General features: G+C 38.2%; 2 protein-coding genes across 2 annotated transcripts; one reads left to right on the forward strand and one right to left on the reverse strand.

Annotated features, from left to right (window-relative positions):
• Positions 1–3981: 3981 nt before the first annotated feature.
• Positions 3982–6022, reverse strand: LOC126587856 (serpin-ZX-like). The gene has a single exon (XM_050252938.1). The coding sequence runs from the start codon at positions 5976–5978 to the stop codon at positions 4770–4772; it is 1209 nt and encodes a 402-aa protein (XP_050108895.1). The 5' UTR covers positions 5979–6022; the 3' UTR covers positions 3982–4769.
• Positions 6023–6808: 786 nt separating this feature from the next.
• LOC126584505 (uncharacterized) lies at positions 6809–7304 on the forward strand. The gene is made up of 2 exons (XM_050248862.1): positions 6809–7080; positions 7170–7304. Exons 1-2 carry the CDS (start codon positions 6907–6909, stop codon positions 7302–7304), a joined length of 309 nt encoding a protein of 102 aa, XP_050104819.1. The 5' UTR covers positions 6809–6906.
• Positions 7305–16654: the final 9350 nt, after the last annotated feature.

The following is a 16654-nucleotide window of genomic DNA, read 5'->3' on the forward strand; positions in this document are numbered from 1 at the left end:
ATCTCTATGAGGTAGCTGAAAGACTCGATAATCCTACATTTTTCTGTTTCTTTGCTGATTGTGAACCAGTTGACTTCCAAGAAGCAATGCAAGATACTAAGTGGAGGAAAGCAATGGATGAAGAAATTGAAGTAATCCATAAGAACGATACATGGGAACTCGTTATTCTTCCGAAATGACACAAAGCCATCGGAGTCAAGTGAGTGTATAAGACAAAGAAGAATGCCAACGGATAGGTTGAAAGATGCAAGGCGAGACTAGTGGCGAAAGGCTATAGTCAAACAGCCGGAATCGACTATGATGAGGTATTTGCACCCGTTGCTCGGTTGGAAACTATATGATTACTAATTTCTTTGGCAGCTTAAAATAAATGAAAGATTCAACAAATGGATGTGAAGTTCGTTTTCCTAAATGAAGTCCTTGAAGAAGAAGTCTACATTCAGCAACCGTCAGGCTATGAAATCAAAGGGCATGAAGACAAAGTTCTAAAGTTGAAGAAAACCCTCTATGGGTTAAAACAAGCGCCACTTCCAAGAAAACAACTTCATCAAGTGCCCTCATGAACATACTCTCTACGTCAAAGTCAAGGATGAAGATATTTTGATTGTGTGCTTATATGTGGATGATCTAATCTTCACCGGAAGTAATCCAAGCATGTATGAAGAGTTCAAGAGAGTGATGACCAAAGAATTAGAGATGACCGACATCGGGCTAATGGCATACTACCTAGGCATTGAAGTAAAGCAGAACGAAGAAGGCATTTTCATCTCCCAAGAAAGCTACACAAAGGAGATACTGAAAAAGTTCAAAATGGACGACTGCAAGCCCATAAGCACGCCAGTGGAGTGTGGAGTCAAACTAACCAAGCAAGACAAAGTTGAAAACGTAGATCCAACATTTTTCAAAAGTCTAGTTGGAAGCTTGCGCTACTTGACTTGCACAAGACCAGACATTCTCTATGTCGTTGGATTAGTCAGTCACTACATGGAGAATCCCACAACTACACATTTGAAGACAGCCAAAAGAATTCTTCGATACCTTAAAGGTACTATTAACTTTGGCTTGTTCTATTCAAGTTCTAGTAACTACAAACTTGTTGGATATAGCGACAGTGATTGGGCAGGAGATTCCGATGACAGAAAAAAGCATTACTGGATTTGTGTTCTTCATGGGAGACACTGCATTCACATGGATGTCGAAGAAACAACCGATTGTCACCCTTTCTACCTGCAAAGCTGAATACGTAGCTACTACCTCAAGTGTTTGTCATGCAATCTGGCTGAGAAACTTGCTGAAAGAATTAAGCATGCCACAAGAAGAGCTAATAGAGATCTATGCCGACAACAAGTCTGCAATAGCTCTAGCAAAGAATCCAGTATTCCATAACATGAGCAAACACATAGATACCCACTATCATTACATAAGAGAGTGTATTGCAAGAAAGGATGTGCAAGTGGAATACGTGAAGTCTCAAGACCAAGTCGCCGACATATTCACCAAGCCACTCAAGCAAGAAGACTTTGTCAGATTAAGAAACTCAATCGGTGTCACAAGACAAGATTAAGGGGGGATGTTGAATTCTAATCTAGTCTTGGGCCGAGTCTAGCCCATGTTGAAAAGGCAATACAAGATTCATACAAATGCTAGATAATTCTAGCAAGAAGCATGTCGGTGAATACACAGGAAATGCTAGAAAATTCTAGCACCAAAGTCGGTGCATCATGCATGCATATTAATATGCTAGACAATTCTAGCATTTTAGCTTATTAAGTCGGCAAGGATGTTTGATGAATTGTTATAGAAAACTCTAGAATAATTAAAACCTGTGGCTAGGAGGAACTTAGTCCAATTGCACCGACTTGTGAGTCGGTTATTGCTTGCCTATAAATATAGTGTGTGTGTGTGTATGTGTGTGTGTGTGTGTGTTGCTACGTAGCAAGAAGAAGTGAGAGCAAGTAAGAGAGCAAGAAGTGCGAGAGTATTTGAGTGTTTCCTCTTGTATTAAGTTTGTGAGTGAATAAAAATCTTGTGTAATACATTGAGTGTTCTTTCTCTTGCTTATCAATTCCGCTGCATTACATTCTTCTTTGTGAGATAAACGTCTTCAAACTAATGAAGTCTTTTTAAGCCCCAGCAATGCCATGCCATAATCTTTCTGTCAATTGTCATAACATGTTAATTTAAAAGTTTTTTTAAACAAAATTTTGCGTAGTGTTAGTAGAGCGATAGCGATAGCGTTGTATGTTAGATAATTTGTTATTAAAAACAACTGTACTTAGTTATCTGAGTTCAAATGTGATTTGGAGGTTTGACTTTGAGATGATGACGGCTAGGATGGTAGTAGGTGTTAAGAATATGTCATCTTTTGTTATTAATACAATTACAAAGAAGGAAAAAAAAGCTTATTTGGAAATGCTTTAAAGAACAAAGAGAGTGTTTAAAAATGCTTTTAAAATGACTGAAAGCATTTTTAGATAAATTGTTATTGGGTTCCAGACCCCACTTAGTGGGAAAAGGCTTTGTTGTTGTTGTTGTTGTTGTTGTTGTTATTGGGTTCCAAAAACACTTGAAGTATGAAGCTTCTTACAGGAAGCACTTCAAGTACATTTTCAAAATTCACTTGCATTTTTATCAAGGATTGGTTCCAAAAACATTCAACAAAAGCATTTCCAACGATTTAAAAACACTTCCCAACGAGCCCAAAATTATTGGTGTATGAACACATATAAGAGTTAGTGTATCAATCGCGCCATTGAGATTCAAAAGGGGTTGCTTGTAAAAGATATTATATCCATTTGAAATGGCAACCAGGTTCATAACAAACTTAACACCAAGCTCATGCCCCGACCCCCTTTCTCCTCCCTGGACTCCCCTACTGACCCTTATCACAAGGTCAACGTTGACGGTTCTTGGAAGGGTTCTGTTGCAGGAGTAGGGTTTATAATCCGCAATTCAAGAATTTCTTTAATTTGTAGCCAGACCAAGTGCTTGACTCGTCAGACGCCGGAAGAAATGGAGGCAGAGGTTGTTTTAACTGGTATGGAATTAGCTTTGGAGCATAATTTGGAACATGTTGATGATTCTAAGTTGGTGATGGATGCTATCAACGATAGAGGAATTACGGGGTCTTGGAGAATTTATCCCATTGTTATTGCTATTCATCGGATTGCGAGTTTGTTTCGTTCAATCACTTGGAAGTGGTCTTCGAGATCTGCCAATCGAGCAGCCCATGCTGGTGCAACTTTAGCCAATTCGAGGGGTGCACTTTATGAGTTGGGCAACTATGCCTCCTCCCTTGCTGGTGATGGTCCTCTCTCGTGACAGAGTACTCTATCCTCCAAATTTGTAATCTTTTAGGGGCTTCTCCCCTCATTTTTTTGGTATGCCTATGGGGTATTTGGTGATGTTTGCTTCTTCTTTCTAGGTTCTTTGATGCTCCTGGTGTGATTAGGCAACACTTTTCTTCCCCATTGCGGGAGTGCAACTCCTGCTTGTATTTCGCTTTGCTGGTTTCAATATGTTACTCTTTTTCCTCAAGAAGAAAAAGAAAAAAGAAAAAAACTAAAAAAAACTTTTAACACCATAAGATGTTGATATCGTTCACAACATTTAGAATGCAGTTTTTACACATTCATCTTTTGTGGAATTTAAATAGAAAATTTTTTAAATTAAGGGATCCCTCTCGCTTGCCCGATTTCTTGTGCTCGAATCAAGTGAATCTTGCTTATATCAAACGAAATAAAACGAGGGATATAATGGAAGCAAATTTCCATTCATCAACTTTACATACCTTTGCTTTTAACATGATATATGTAGCCAACGAACTGCGCAAGGTTGGTATACAAGCTTCTGTATAAAATGTTTAGTCCAGTTAATACCAAACTCTGTAGTTTTGGTATTTTATTCAGCAACTCTTTTAATTTGTTTGCACAATCAATTGAAAATGAAAAAAATAATTAAAAAATAATAAAAAACTAGATATGATTCGATCAACTTGTCTTGGAAATCTGTCTTCATGTGCTATCAAAAGCGAACAAAGATGAACGCAAAGAACTAAGTGAAACCTCAACTTCTGTTTGTTACAAGAAATATGAATCACCCCCAAACGCAATAATCAACAGTGCAGTAGTTATGAAAGAAAACATGCTACTCTAGCATGCAGAGAAGCAAACCAAGAAGAGCGTTGCCCTAATGATAAATCATTCTTCGAGCGGATTGAGAACTTGACCAATGAACATAACCGTTTCAGTCTTTTCCTCTCTGATAAAAAACATGAACGGGTGGTCAGCCACAAAGTCTATCTTTTTGCGAGGACTTAGAGGACCATAAGAGAAATACATATCTACATAACTAGAAACAGCCGCTGCTTCTGTCTCTTCTTCATTAACTTCAATGAAGGATTTATGAAACACGGTGGCCCCATCTGGAGATGATTCCACCATCTCTGTTAAATCACCTTCACCATTGAAAGGCAACACCAATCCTAAATGTCACATCCCGGCCCGGGGCGGACCACTTCCCGGGCCCGCTCCACCACCGTAGCACGATATTGTCCGCTTTGGGCCCCGATCACGCCCTCACGGTTTTGTTTCTGGGAACTCACGAGCAACTTCCCAGTGGTTCACCCATCCTGGGAGTGCTTTGGCCTCCTTCTCGCTTAACTTCGAAGTTCCTACGGAACCCGAAGCCAGTGAGCTCCCAAAAGGCCTCGTGCTAGGTAGGGATGGGAATATACATTTAAGGATCACTCCCCTGGGCGATGTGGGATGTTACACTAAATCCTTGAGGATATCAGATGCTTTAAAGGAAGAGGAAAACTTAAACCTTGGGACTTTGAAGTCACCAACTTCCACTTGTGTTTCGGGGCAATATCGATCTAAGAAATTGGGCTCCGTACAAACTCTCTCAACCAAACTTGGGAGCCCATCTCTTGTATTTGGAAGTCTCTTGTATTTGGAAGCAACAAGTACAGCGTAATGAAGCTTCAAGACTTTGAAGCTGTCAAAGGCTTTTACAAACTGGTCCTCGTCACTCGTCATGAACTGTGCCTTAACAGAAGTACCGTTGATAAGGTGGAAATCGTACTCTTTTGTTTTCGATGCTTTGAACTTGTCCTTCCAAGGGCCTTTGAAGTATAAGGCATTTGAAATTACAAGCATGGTCTTCTTGTCAATCGACTCAGGAGGAAGAGCCTCAGTGATAAGGCCTTTCGTCGCCTTTTCAGCCCATAAGTTCACTTCACGTCTCACTTCTTCAGGATTCTTGAAACTAACTTGTTTTATAGTTGCCTTGTAAGCACTGTCCACAACCTGTTTGAAAGCAGGTTTGATGGGGAGAGACTTCTTAACCCAAAGGCCATTCGCAAAACATAGGCAAGGACCGCCTCTGGCAGATCCGTTTGCGAAGACCAGAGGGACAAGATGGGAGGCCAGGGAGTTCAGTTGGTCGACGGAGTTCGACTTGAGGAAAGAGAGCATCTGATCTTGGGTGGGACCCTTTGACCCGGCCGTTATTAGCCACAACATAACCTGGATGGATAACGGCGAGTAAACAATGTTCTTCGATTTGCCTTCTGTTACGAGCAGATGAGTAGTAATTTTGAGACTGACATCGGTTAGGTTGCTGGCTTCTTTGGGATCCATGGTGAAACTGTCGGGATCACAATCCGAGAAGGGAAATGACTCGTTGGCTTCATCGTTTGCCCCAGCTGTAGCAGGAGTAGCCATACCACCGAAGCCGTCACCAGTTGTATCAACTGCAATAGCATCACCACCACCAGATGGTACGGAGGCCAACTTTTCCCGGCCAGACGCAATAAGCTCTGTGATGTCTTTACTCTCGACTTCGGAAAGAAGAAGTTGAATCCTGTCATCATCAGCCACAGCGCCGACAGAGCCAAGGATGTCCTTGAGATCTTCGGCAGAAGGGGAGGTCTTGCCCCCCAAAACGGCCAACAAGTATGCAGCTTCCACCTTCATCTCTGCTTGAGAGGCTCTTGATTTGCGGAGTCTGGAGAAATATGCAGCCGATCGAATTCGAAGTGGAATACTACAAATGAAAACTAGGGTTTATATTGCCACCAGGTTGGGTTCCCAGTTCTTCGGGTCAGCCCATTGGGTATAGAAGGCCCATTATCCTTATATCCATTACATTTCAGTTGTTTAGCTGGCTAGGTTTCCGTTTCAGTATTTGGCATGAGTTGTATTTAACCTTATATTTAATACTAGAGAGATTAAATTTTTTAAACCAAATATGCAAACCAAATAATGTGGTTGTAGATTATTGAATTATTAATTAAGTGTCAGTTAACGTGCTTGTTTCCTTTTTGTTACACATCATTTAGTTTGTAATTTAGTTTAAAAAATTTAATCATTCTAGCATTACTTTATTCCCATTTGCGAGGTTTATCAATGAATATTAAAGTTTTGTTTAATTTCCTCTCTATTTTTCTTCCTCAATTCTTCTGTCAACGGACAGACCTCATCACACCATGAAATATAAAAGGTAAGTCCTTTATGCATAAAGGAAACAAAAATACCCATATCCACGATCAAACCCTAAAATGCTCACTGCTGTATTCTGACGTACGTACCTATAGGAGCTGTTTGGTACATAGGATGGGACGGAACGGACTGGGACGAGATGTTCCATCTCACATTTAGTGCCCCTAAAATGGGAGGAATGTACTGTTCCACGTGACAAGTTTTGGGTAAATTTTCATTACGCCTCACCCCCTTGGAACGACTCGTTCCACATCCGTGGAACACAAAATTATAACATTTTAAGACAAAAATACCCATCTCCCATTGTCTCTTTCCTCAGATCTCAACCTCTTCGTCTCTTTCTTCTTCCTCCTCGCTTCCATCCGAGCCCTAGTTTTCCACGGCATCTTTCAATATTCAGAAAATGGGGAAGCCATCCAAAGGCAAGAAATCTAAGAATTTGGGGAAGGGAATGGTCACCCCCATCCAAATCGCCTTCATCGTCGACCGATACCTCTGCAACAACAACTACTTGGTAACCCTCTCTCTTTTCAAAACCGAAGCTTCGTCCCTCATTGCCAAATCACCTATTCAAGAGGTACCCACTTGGTTTTACGCGACGATTTATTCGAAATTGGTTTGAAAGATTTCTTATTTGTTTGATTTGGGATTTTCTGTTTTTTGCAGGCGCCGAAGAGTTTGCTAAGCGTGATGAACACTTACAATGCTAGCGGAAGCCCCGCAGTCTCTGCACCTGCCGCTGTGGCTCCACAATCATTCAATCTTTTGGTTTCGTTTTATCCAACGCGTTCCAAACGCTGAACGGAACAACCGTCTTGTTCCGTCTGATGCGTACCAAACATACACGGAACCTCCGTTTCGTCCCGTCCCGTCTGTGTACCATGAAACATAAAAGGTAAGTCCTTTATGCATAAGGGAAACAAAAATACCCATATCCACGATCAAACCTTAAAATGCTCAAAGCTGTATTCTGACGTACGTACCTATAGAGAACATGGTTTAGGGTTTTTCTTTCTCTCTCTCCTTGTCTCTGGAGTTGATGCCACCGCAGGGCGTTTCTTGGCCCTCTTCCTCCGACCTGCTGCCGTCTGAGATTTCATATCAACCAGAAGATCCACCAATTGCAACCGCGACGGATGTGGGCAATATTTTTTTTTTTTGCCAGAATATTATAATTTCTTACAAAGTAATCTGGAGTTATTGATTCATAAATTTAGCACGAGTCTTCATTCAAGGGTGGAGTAATTGTTTTAGTGACGGAGCTTTAACTGGAAGCCATCAAGAACATGCTAATGTCCTCACTCCTCAGGCTGTTAGAATTGTGATGTAAATATAGCAACTGATGATTGTTCTGGTGACGGGGTTTTAACTGTGGAGATAACAAAGTGCGAAGAAAATTTACTCAAACTTTCTTTTTAGCATCTCAACTCAACAGATATTTGTCTCGACTCTCGAACAATAACTTTCGTGAATTTTGATGACTTCACTATGGCTAATTCGCCTGGTATCTAAATATATACTTCAATCTACTTGTAGACCATTAAAGCAAAAATCAAAAACAAAACTAGCCACCACTTTATATAGAACTGTATTATCCAAATACCTGGAGCCCTAACCATTGGTTCTCGCCAAGAATCGCTATTTAGTTTTATACAATAATATATTTACACTATGCATCCACAAGATTCATATTAACAAATGTATGGTGGAGATCGGTTTATAATTGAATGATGAAGATTGGTCTAGAAAGAGTTTGTTAGTGATAGTGTATATGGGTAGACAGGATGTTGACAAGTGTCATTATGTTAGTAGTAATGTCTTAAGGAAGTTATGTGGGTGTAAAAGTATATATACTGAGTTGTAATTATTCTCATTCATTAATTCAATAGAGGAAAAACAGTTATTACAATTCTCTCTCTAGTTTTCTCTGTCTAATATCTCTCTCTCAGTTCTTAAGAGTTACTTACACATTAAGCTTCCTCTGATCGTTATCATGGTATCTTCGCCGGTGGCTACCGCCGTTGAGTGACGTTCTTGGTGCTTCTGCTTGCTTTCTCAATGTCGGTTGTGGATTCTGGTTGTTGTTGCTGCGTTGTGATGTCGGTCGTCGTCGATTGTTGCGCTTCTTCATTCCTTTGATTTGGGAATTTCTGGTACACTCTATCCAATTGTTGTGGGTTGATTTGTTTTTAGTCTGTGCTGTGTGATCTTTCTTTGCCTCGGTTGCATTCTTGGTCTTCGTTAAGAATCTGGTAGTTGATTTCTGCATCTGTGGCGTTTTTTGGATCTAAAACCCTAATTTTGGGAAATTGTGTTTTGTTTTGGAGTATTGAGGTTCAGTTTCTTGTAACATTGTCTTCTTGATTACTGGAGTATTGTGATTGGTGTTCATATTGAAGTTGTTTTCTTGTTCGATTCATCATGGTGACTTCTTTGCAATTAACTCTCACACAATCTCCAATTTCATCTCTGATTCCAAGTGTTGGTAACACGGTCACTGTTAAACTCGATGATTCTAATTACGTGACATGGAATTTTCAAATGGATCTACTTTTAAATGGTAATGGAATTCTGGGGGTTTGTTGATGGTTCCATTGCTTGTCCAGCGAAGTTTGATAGTATTGCTACTGAAGGTGGTACGGTTGTGCATGATACTATCATTTCTGATGCCTACAAAGTTTGAAAGATACATGACAAGGCTTTAATGACTCTTATCACAGCCACTTTGTCACCATCTGCTTTGTCTTGCATCATTGGTTGTATTAGCTCTTGTCATATGTGGGAAACTCTGCGTGAACGATTTGCAAGTATAACCATAACTAATATTGTTCAATTGAAGATTGATATTCAGATATTAAAAAAGGACCAGAAACTATTGATCAATATTTGCAACGCATTAAGGACTCTCGGGATCAATTGGCCACTGTTGGAGTTACAATTTCGGATGAGGATATTTTTATTGTTGCTTTGAGGGGTCTTCCTTTTGAATATAATACTATCAAAACTGTTATCAGGGGTAGAGAAAGTTTGGTTAACCTGAAAGAGTTTCGCTATCAACTTAAAGCTAAGGAATCCATCTTGAATGAAGCTGCTCAACAGCTACCAATTATGTCTGCTATGCTTGCTCACAGATCTAGTTCTACGTCATTTTATGATCATGGTTCTACCTCTGGTGGTCAGTCTTCTTTCTTTCCAGAGTCATCATCTGTATCACTACAGGGTTTCTCTCTATCAATGCCTCAGATGTCTTCGATGCTCCAAATGTCTCATATGTCTCCAATGTCCATGCCAGGTTATTCTCAACCTCTGTTTTCTCCTATATCTGCTGCATATGCTTCTCAATCCACCCAGCAGTTCCGCAACTCTGGTTCATACAATAATTTCCGGAACAACAATTACAAAAGCAAAGGAAAATGGAAGAAATTTTACTCTGGTTATCCATCTGTCTAACAATTTGGCAACTCTGGACCTCAGTCCTTCTATCCTTCATCTGGTCAACAACAACCTTATCCCACTGCTTATAATCCATTGCAAATTTGCCAGATTTGTGATAAAAATGGACATTCGGTACTCAATTGTTTTCAGCATGGATGTCAAATCTGCCACAGGGTTGGACATGTTGCGGCTACTTGTTTTGATAGAAATAATGGTCAATCTCAGGCACATCCATATTATTCCTCATCTGGCATGATTGCTCCGCAACAGTATCATTCTCCTTAACCGTATCCGTCTGCCCAACAGTTTTCATCGCCAAACCAGTACCCGTATTCATCCCAGGTTATGATGTATCCTGTCTCTTCACAGTCTTCTCCTATTGCTATGCCAGCAAGGATCAATCTGTTTCCCTCTACACCTAAACAAGAATATTGGTTAGTGGATTATGGAGCCACTAATCATATGACTTCAGATATCTCCAATCTTCAAGAAGCTACACCTTATCCTTCTTCTGAAACTGTTACTGGAGCTAGTGGTGAAGGTTTAGCTATTGCTCACATTGGCAACACTTATTTAACTACTCAATCTCATCAGTTTCAACTTAAATCTGTGTTACATGTTCCTCAATTGTCTCATCATTTGTTATCTATGAATCAGTTATGTCGAGATAACAAGTGTCTGTGCATTGTTGATGAATTTTCCATTTGTATACAGGACAAGGCCACAGGACAAATGCTTTACCAAGGACTGAGTAACAATGTCGTGTATCCTCTTCCAGTTTAAAAACCTCCCAAGCATCTTCATTTTCATATTGCAACCTTTCTGGGACAAAAAGTATCTACTGAGCTTTGGCATTGCAGGTTAGGACATCCTACTAATCCAGTGGTTAAAGCAGCATTAAGTAGGTCTAAGATTCCTTTCTCTTGTAATTCAAACCCCAAACCTTGTACTGCTTGCTTGCAAGGCAAGTTTACCAAATTACCTTTCCCTGTTGTTGCTTCCAAATATGTTGTTCCGTTTGAAGTAATTAATACCGATGTATGGGGTCCATCTCCTCATGTGTCTTTAGAGGGATTTAGGTATTATGTGTCTTTCATAGACGAGTGTACAAGGTATACATGGATTTTCCCATTAATGAATAAAGCTGGTGTGTTCACTGTGTTTGTTTAATTCTTAGCTTTTGTATCTACTTATTTTGATGCTAAAGTTAAAATTGTACAGAGTGATGGTGGAGTGAGTATATTAGTTCCCAGTTTCAACTGTTTCTTCAAGAAAAAGGTATTGTTCATCAAAAGTCTTGTCCCTATACTCCCAAACAAAATAGGTTAGCTGAGAGGAAGAATAGGCATATAGTTGAGACTGCTATTACTTTACTTCAACAAGCTTCCCTTTCTGCCATCTTTTGGTATCATGCTTACGCCACTGCAACCTACCTTATAAATAGGATGCCTACACCCATTTTGCATATGCAATCACCTTTTGAAGTTTTACATCACTCACCACCTACACTGAATCATTTGCGGATTTTTGGAAGTGCTTGTTATCCATCTATGAAACCTTATAGATCTAATAAATTAGACTCTAAGACCACTGAATGTTTCTTTCTCGGATATGCTGCTCATTATAAGGGATACATTTGTTTTGTTCCAACAAAAAACAAGATCATTTTATCCCGCCATGTTTTTTTTTTATGAAACCAAATTTCCAAGTGTTCATTGGTCTCTTCCCTTACATTATCCGTCTTCTATCTCTTCGCCCCATTCATAGTCCTATGTGGTGCACCCTAATACATTTACTCACAACAACCTTATTTCCATTCCCATCCCCTGTCCTATTGTTCCTAGGGTCTTCAATGTTACTCAGTCTTGTCCTTCACCATCTCCTATAAGTGGTGGCCTTGTCTCCTCTAGTCCTGCAGCTGGTAGTTCATTATGTATTCCAGAAAATAATACTCTGGATCGTTCCGTGTGTTTTTCAGAAGACAATCCTGATACTTCAATCTCTCAGGTTCCTGACATTCAACCTGTCACAGTTAACTCTCATTCTATGCAAACTCGGTCTAAGTCTGGTATTTTCAAAAAAAGAGCTTTTCATACTCATGTTACTTCAGAGTCTCATTCTCTGATTGAACCTCAATCCTTTAAAGTAGCTTCTAAGCTCTCTCACTGGCAAATTGCCATGGAGGAGGAGACGAATGCTCTTCTACAACAACATACTTAGAGTTTGGTTCCTTTGCCTCCTCACAAGAATCTTGTGGGTTATAAGTGGGTTTACAAGATCAAGAAACATCTTGATGGATCTGTTGCCCGATATAAGGCTCGATTAGTGGCCAAAGGGTTCTCTCAAGAAACTGGTTTGGACTATTATGAGACATTTAGTCCGGTTGTGAAACCCACCACTGTTCGATTGGTTTTGTCCTTGGCTGCTACTCATGGTTGGAAGTTAAAACAATTAGATGTCAAGAATGCCTTTCTTCATGGCTTTCTTAATGAAGAAGTATATATGTCCCAACCTCAAGGTTTTGTGGATCCTGATCATCCAGATTATGTTTGCAAATTGGAACGATCTTTGATGGTTTGAAACAGGCTCCTCGTGCCTAGAATGACAGGTTTACCAAGTTTCTTATTCAGTTGGGTTTCACTACTTCTTAAGTTGATCATTCCTTATTTGTCAAGACCATTGATCGTTCGGTTATGATTCTTTTGCTATACGTGGATGATATCATTCTTACTGGTACTAGTGATGATGTTATTCAATCAATGATTTCTCAACTTACTACTGAGTTTGACATGAAGGATTTGGGCATTCTCCATTTTTTTCTCGGGTTGCAGATTGAGTATCAACCTCAAGGCTTATTTGTTCATCAATCCACATATGTGAAGGCATTGTTGCACAAAGCAAATATGTTGGATTGCAAGCCATGTCTTACTCCCTGTCATCCATATCAGAAATTACTTTCACATGGTAGTTCTCCGGTTGTTGATCCTGGTTCCTATCGAAGTCTTGTAGGAGCTTTGCAGTATCTTACTTTTACTCGCCCTGATATTGCTTTCTCAGTCAATCAGGTTTGCCAATTCATGCACTCTCATATTGAGTCGCATTTAGCTGCAGTAAAACGCATCTTAAGATATCTGAAAGGTTCTATACACTTGGGGCTCTGCTTTCGTCCTGGTTCATTTCACTTACGAGCCTATACAGATGCCGATTGGGCCGATGACCCTAATGATCGTCGTTCTACTACTGGTTTTGTGATTTTTCTCGGGTCTAATCCAATTTCCTGGAGCTCCAAGATGCAGCATACTGTGAGTCGGTCCTCTACTGAGGTTGAATATAGGGCCATGGCCACTACTACTGCTGAGATCGTTTGGATTCAACAGTTGTTACAGAATCTTCATATGCCGGTTCTCGACACTCTTTTGCTTCACTGTGATAACATCTCTGCAATGGCTCTTGCTACGAATCCTGTGTTTCACTCCAAGTCCAAGCATATTGAAATAGATTGTCACTTTGTGCGTGAAAGAGTTCAACGTGGCACTATTTTGTTACAGTTTGTTAATTCTGCAGATCAATATGCTGATGTTTTTACTAAAGGCCTTTGTTCTCCTCAGTTTCGTTTTAACTGTTCCAATCTCATGCTTAGTTGTTCTCAGCAAAAGTTTGAGGGAAGATGATAGTGTATATGGGTAGACAGGATGTTGACAAGTGTCATTATGTTAGTAGTAGTGTCTTAAGGAAGTTATGTGGGTGTAAAAGTATATATACTGAGTTGTAATTATTCTCATTCATTAATTCAATAGAGGAAAAACAGTTATTACAATTCTCTCTCTAGTTTTCTCTGTCTAATATCTCTCTCTCAGTTACTTACACATTAAGCTTCCTCTGATCGTTATCAATTAGAAGGTTAGAGTTAGTTACCTTGTAAGCTAGTATAAATTGTAAAAGCTTTTTCATTTTCTGTAATTAGTTCAACTTAGAAGATATCAATACAAGCTTTCATTTTCTTCCAAAGCCTCATCTTCTTCTCCAGTCCATTGTGATGGATAATCTTCATACTTTTTCGACGTAGTTAACAATTCGAATCTAAAATTGCTCATTTACCACTAACCTTTATTATTAAATGGCCATAATAGTTCAACACAAATATGGCAAAATTTCAAGAGGGATCAGAGAGGCCACACAAGATAAAGTAAAGGTGATAAAATTGAACTGTTATTTGTAATTCGTTTTTTATCATCTTCATACTTAAGAATTTGTATGAGTCGACTATAAGATTACTTTCCATCAAACAATTATTATTAAACTAAAAACTAGTTGGTAAGAGATCCTCTTTGGATCTCTCCCACTAAATCTACCTAATCCATTAATTCAGATCTTTGAATTTGATCCAACGGCTACAAATAAGGGGCCTCATAAAAGTTATAATAATTTTAGTTGTTCGATCACATTTCAAGAGCTCGGATTAATGGATTGTGATGGCTTTGGTGGGAGAGATCCGGAGGGATCTCTTCCCCACACTTAGTGCCAATGAAAATTGAAGATTTGTGAATGATGGTATAAGGTCAATTTGAAAGGGCGTATATTCTTGACTTTAAATGAATAAAGTTGAGATTAGATTGGACTAGGCCAATGTCCTTGATTGAAATTTGTTATGATGTCATTTCGTTACATTGCGTGTGTAACCCTTGAGAAGAACCTTGGCCAGTTAAAACTAATGATTGTATTTAAAACTAATGAAAATGATTTGAAAACTTTAAGGACAAAATAAAAGATAAAGTGAATAGTATTATGATTGACTTTTTAGTGTAAAAATATGATTTTTCGTTAAAATAAATAGTACCGGAAGTTTTTCGTTAAAGTTCTCATGATTTTATCACTTAAAAAATACTTAAGGATAGGGCAGTACTACAATATCTTTGAGTTGATTGGTAATAATGTGTTATTATTAAGGTAGGCATTGATGTTCAGTCGCATGTTATTTTCCCAACCACCTACTCACCTTATACTAAACTAGCAAGCAACCTTTGTTGTTGCAGTTGGTTTAGAACTCGATGGAAACTGTTTTTAAAATGATTAAATGCATTTTTGGTGATATTATTTTTAAATTTTAAAAGTACTTGAAGCATTTTCTGAAAAAAAATACTAGTTACTAAAAATTGGTTTCAAAAACACTTTCATCAAAAGTATTTTTAGTAATTTTAAAAACACTTCCAAACGAGCCATAAGTAAAGTGAGCAATCAGATAGTATATCTATGTGATTATTATGGCAATCATCTATTACTAGTTGTAGATCTATTGCAAAAATAAGGTCTCCGTCATCTCTTAGTGTATTTTAAAATAGTAAAATTGACGTTTATTAAAAAAAAAAAAAAACTGTTTATTGCTGTTTTTATTTATTAGTTATTACTATTTAAACTATTTTAATTATTGCTACTATTATTATTATATGATGTATGATTACGTAATAAGAGCCAACGGAGGCAGGATAATCATATTTTTGGTGCATTTTCTTTTTGGGTTGAAAAGTATACGTACTATATTGATTAGTAGTAGACGTGGATCAAATTGTGGCGCACCAAGATGATCCTATTTTTTATCATTTTTTTATTCTTTATGTTATTAAAATTAATAACTCACAACTTAATGTAGTATTACGGTTTTTATTTGTTAGTAACAAATCATAAATTCTAATTTTATAAATGACGAACTCGATATGAATTTATTTTTTTATTATACTAATAATATATTCTTGTAAAAAAGAAAATTACAAGCTTGTACAAATAATACCGAACCCGAATAGTTTATAGTAGTCAAAGAAAAGGTTGTCAAAATACAAAAAGAGAAACGAAATCAGTACACTTGGGGCCTAGGGCATTGGCCACCCCAACAATTATTTGATTGTTACCTCGCATGAAATGTCAACCACAGCTCAACACGATAGGGACAATGGAGATATTTAAATCACAATGTTTGAAAACAAAGGAAGTAATGTGCATGTGTCCAACCTTTCATTACGATCTTGCTAGTAACACTTGATTTGGTTAAACTTTTATGGTATGACGAGTGTACCATCACTTATAGTTACTATTGTACACAACAAGCACTTTTTAATATACGTGCATCTTGATTGCAGATCTACTGTTTTTAATTTGGTGTCTCGTTTTTATGTAGTTTGACACTTGTTCTTTCATTTCATTTTAGAGTTAACACTGTTAGTTTTTCAACAAATCCACTAGACTTTGAGACCTAAGGACAACAAATCCACTAGACTTTGAGACCTAAGGAAGATGGTAATATGTTGAATGAGTCCAACCATTATATATATGACCTATATATATAACAACGATAAATGCTACGAAGACTTTGAAAAGTGTGACTCTTTATGAACTCTTTGTCATCTCATGTTTTTTGCACAATGTTTTAATTATAATGTTGGCACGATAATTAACGTTAAATTATGAGGTGACAGAGACTTCATAAAAAGTCTCACTTTGAGAAAGTTTCCTTAGCATAAGTATATCAACAAATGTAACAAAATGACATTATATTAAGGGATTGAAAACTCACCCATATCGTAGAATTCAACCACCTTTTCTTTTCAACATTGAAATTGAGAATGATCCTTCCTACCAAATTAGAGAATAACTAATGTTATGCGGTGTGACTTGAAATTCTAACCACTAGAGGACTCTCCACTCTAATGTTCCCATTTAGTGCC

This window comes from Malus sylvestris, chromosome 10, assembly GCF_916048215.2.
Source record: "Malus sylvestris chromosome 10, drMalSylv7.2, whole genome shotgun sequence".
Lineage (NCBI taxonomy): Eukaryota > Viridiplantae > Streptophyta > Magnoliopsida > Rosales > Rosaceae > Malus > Malus sylvestris.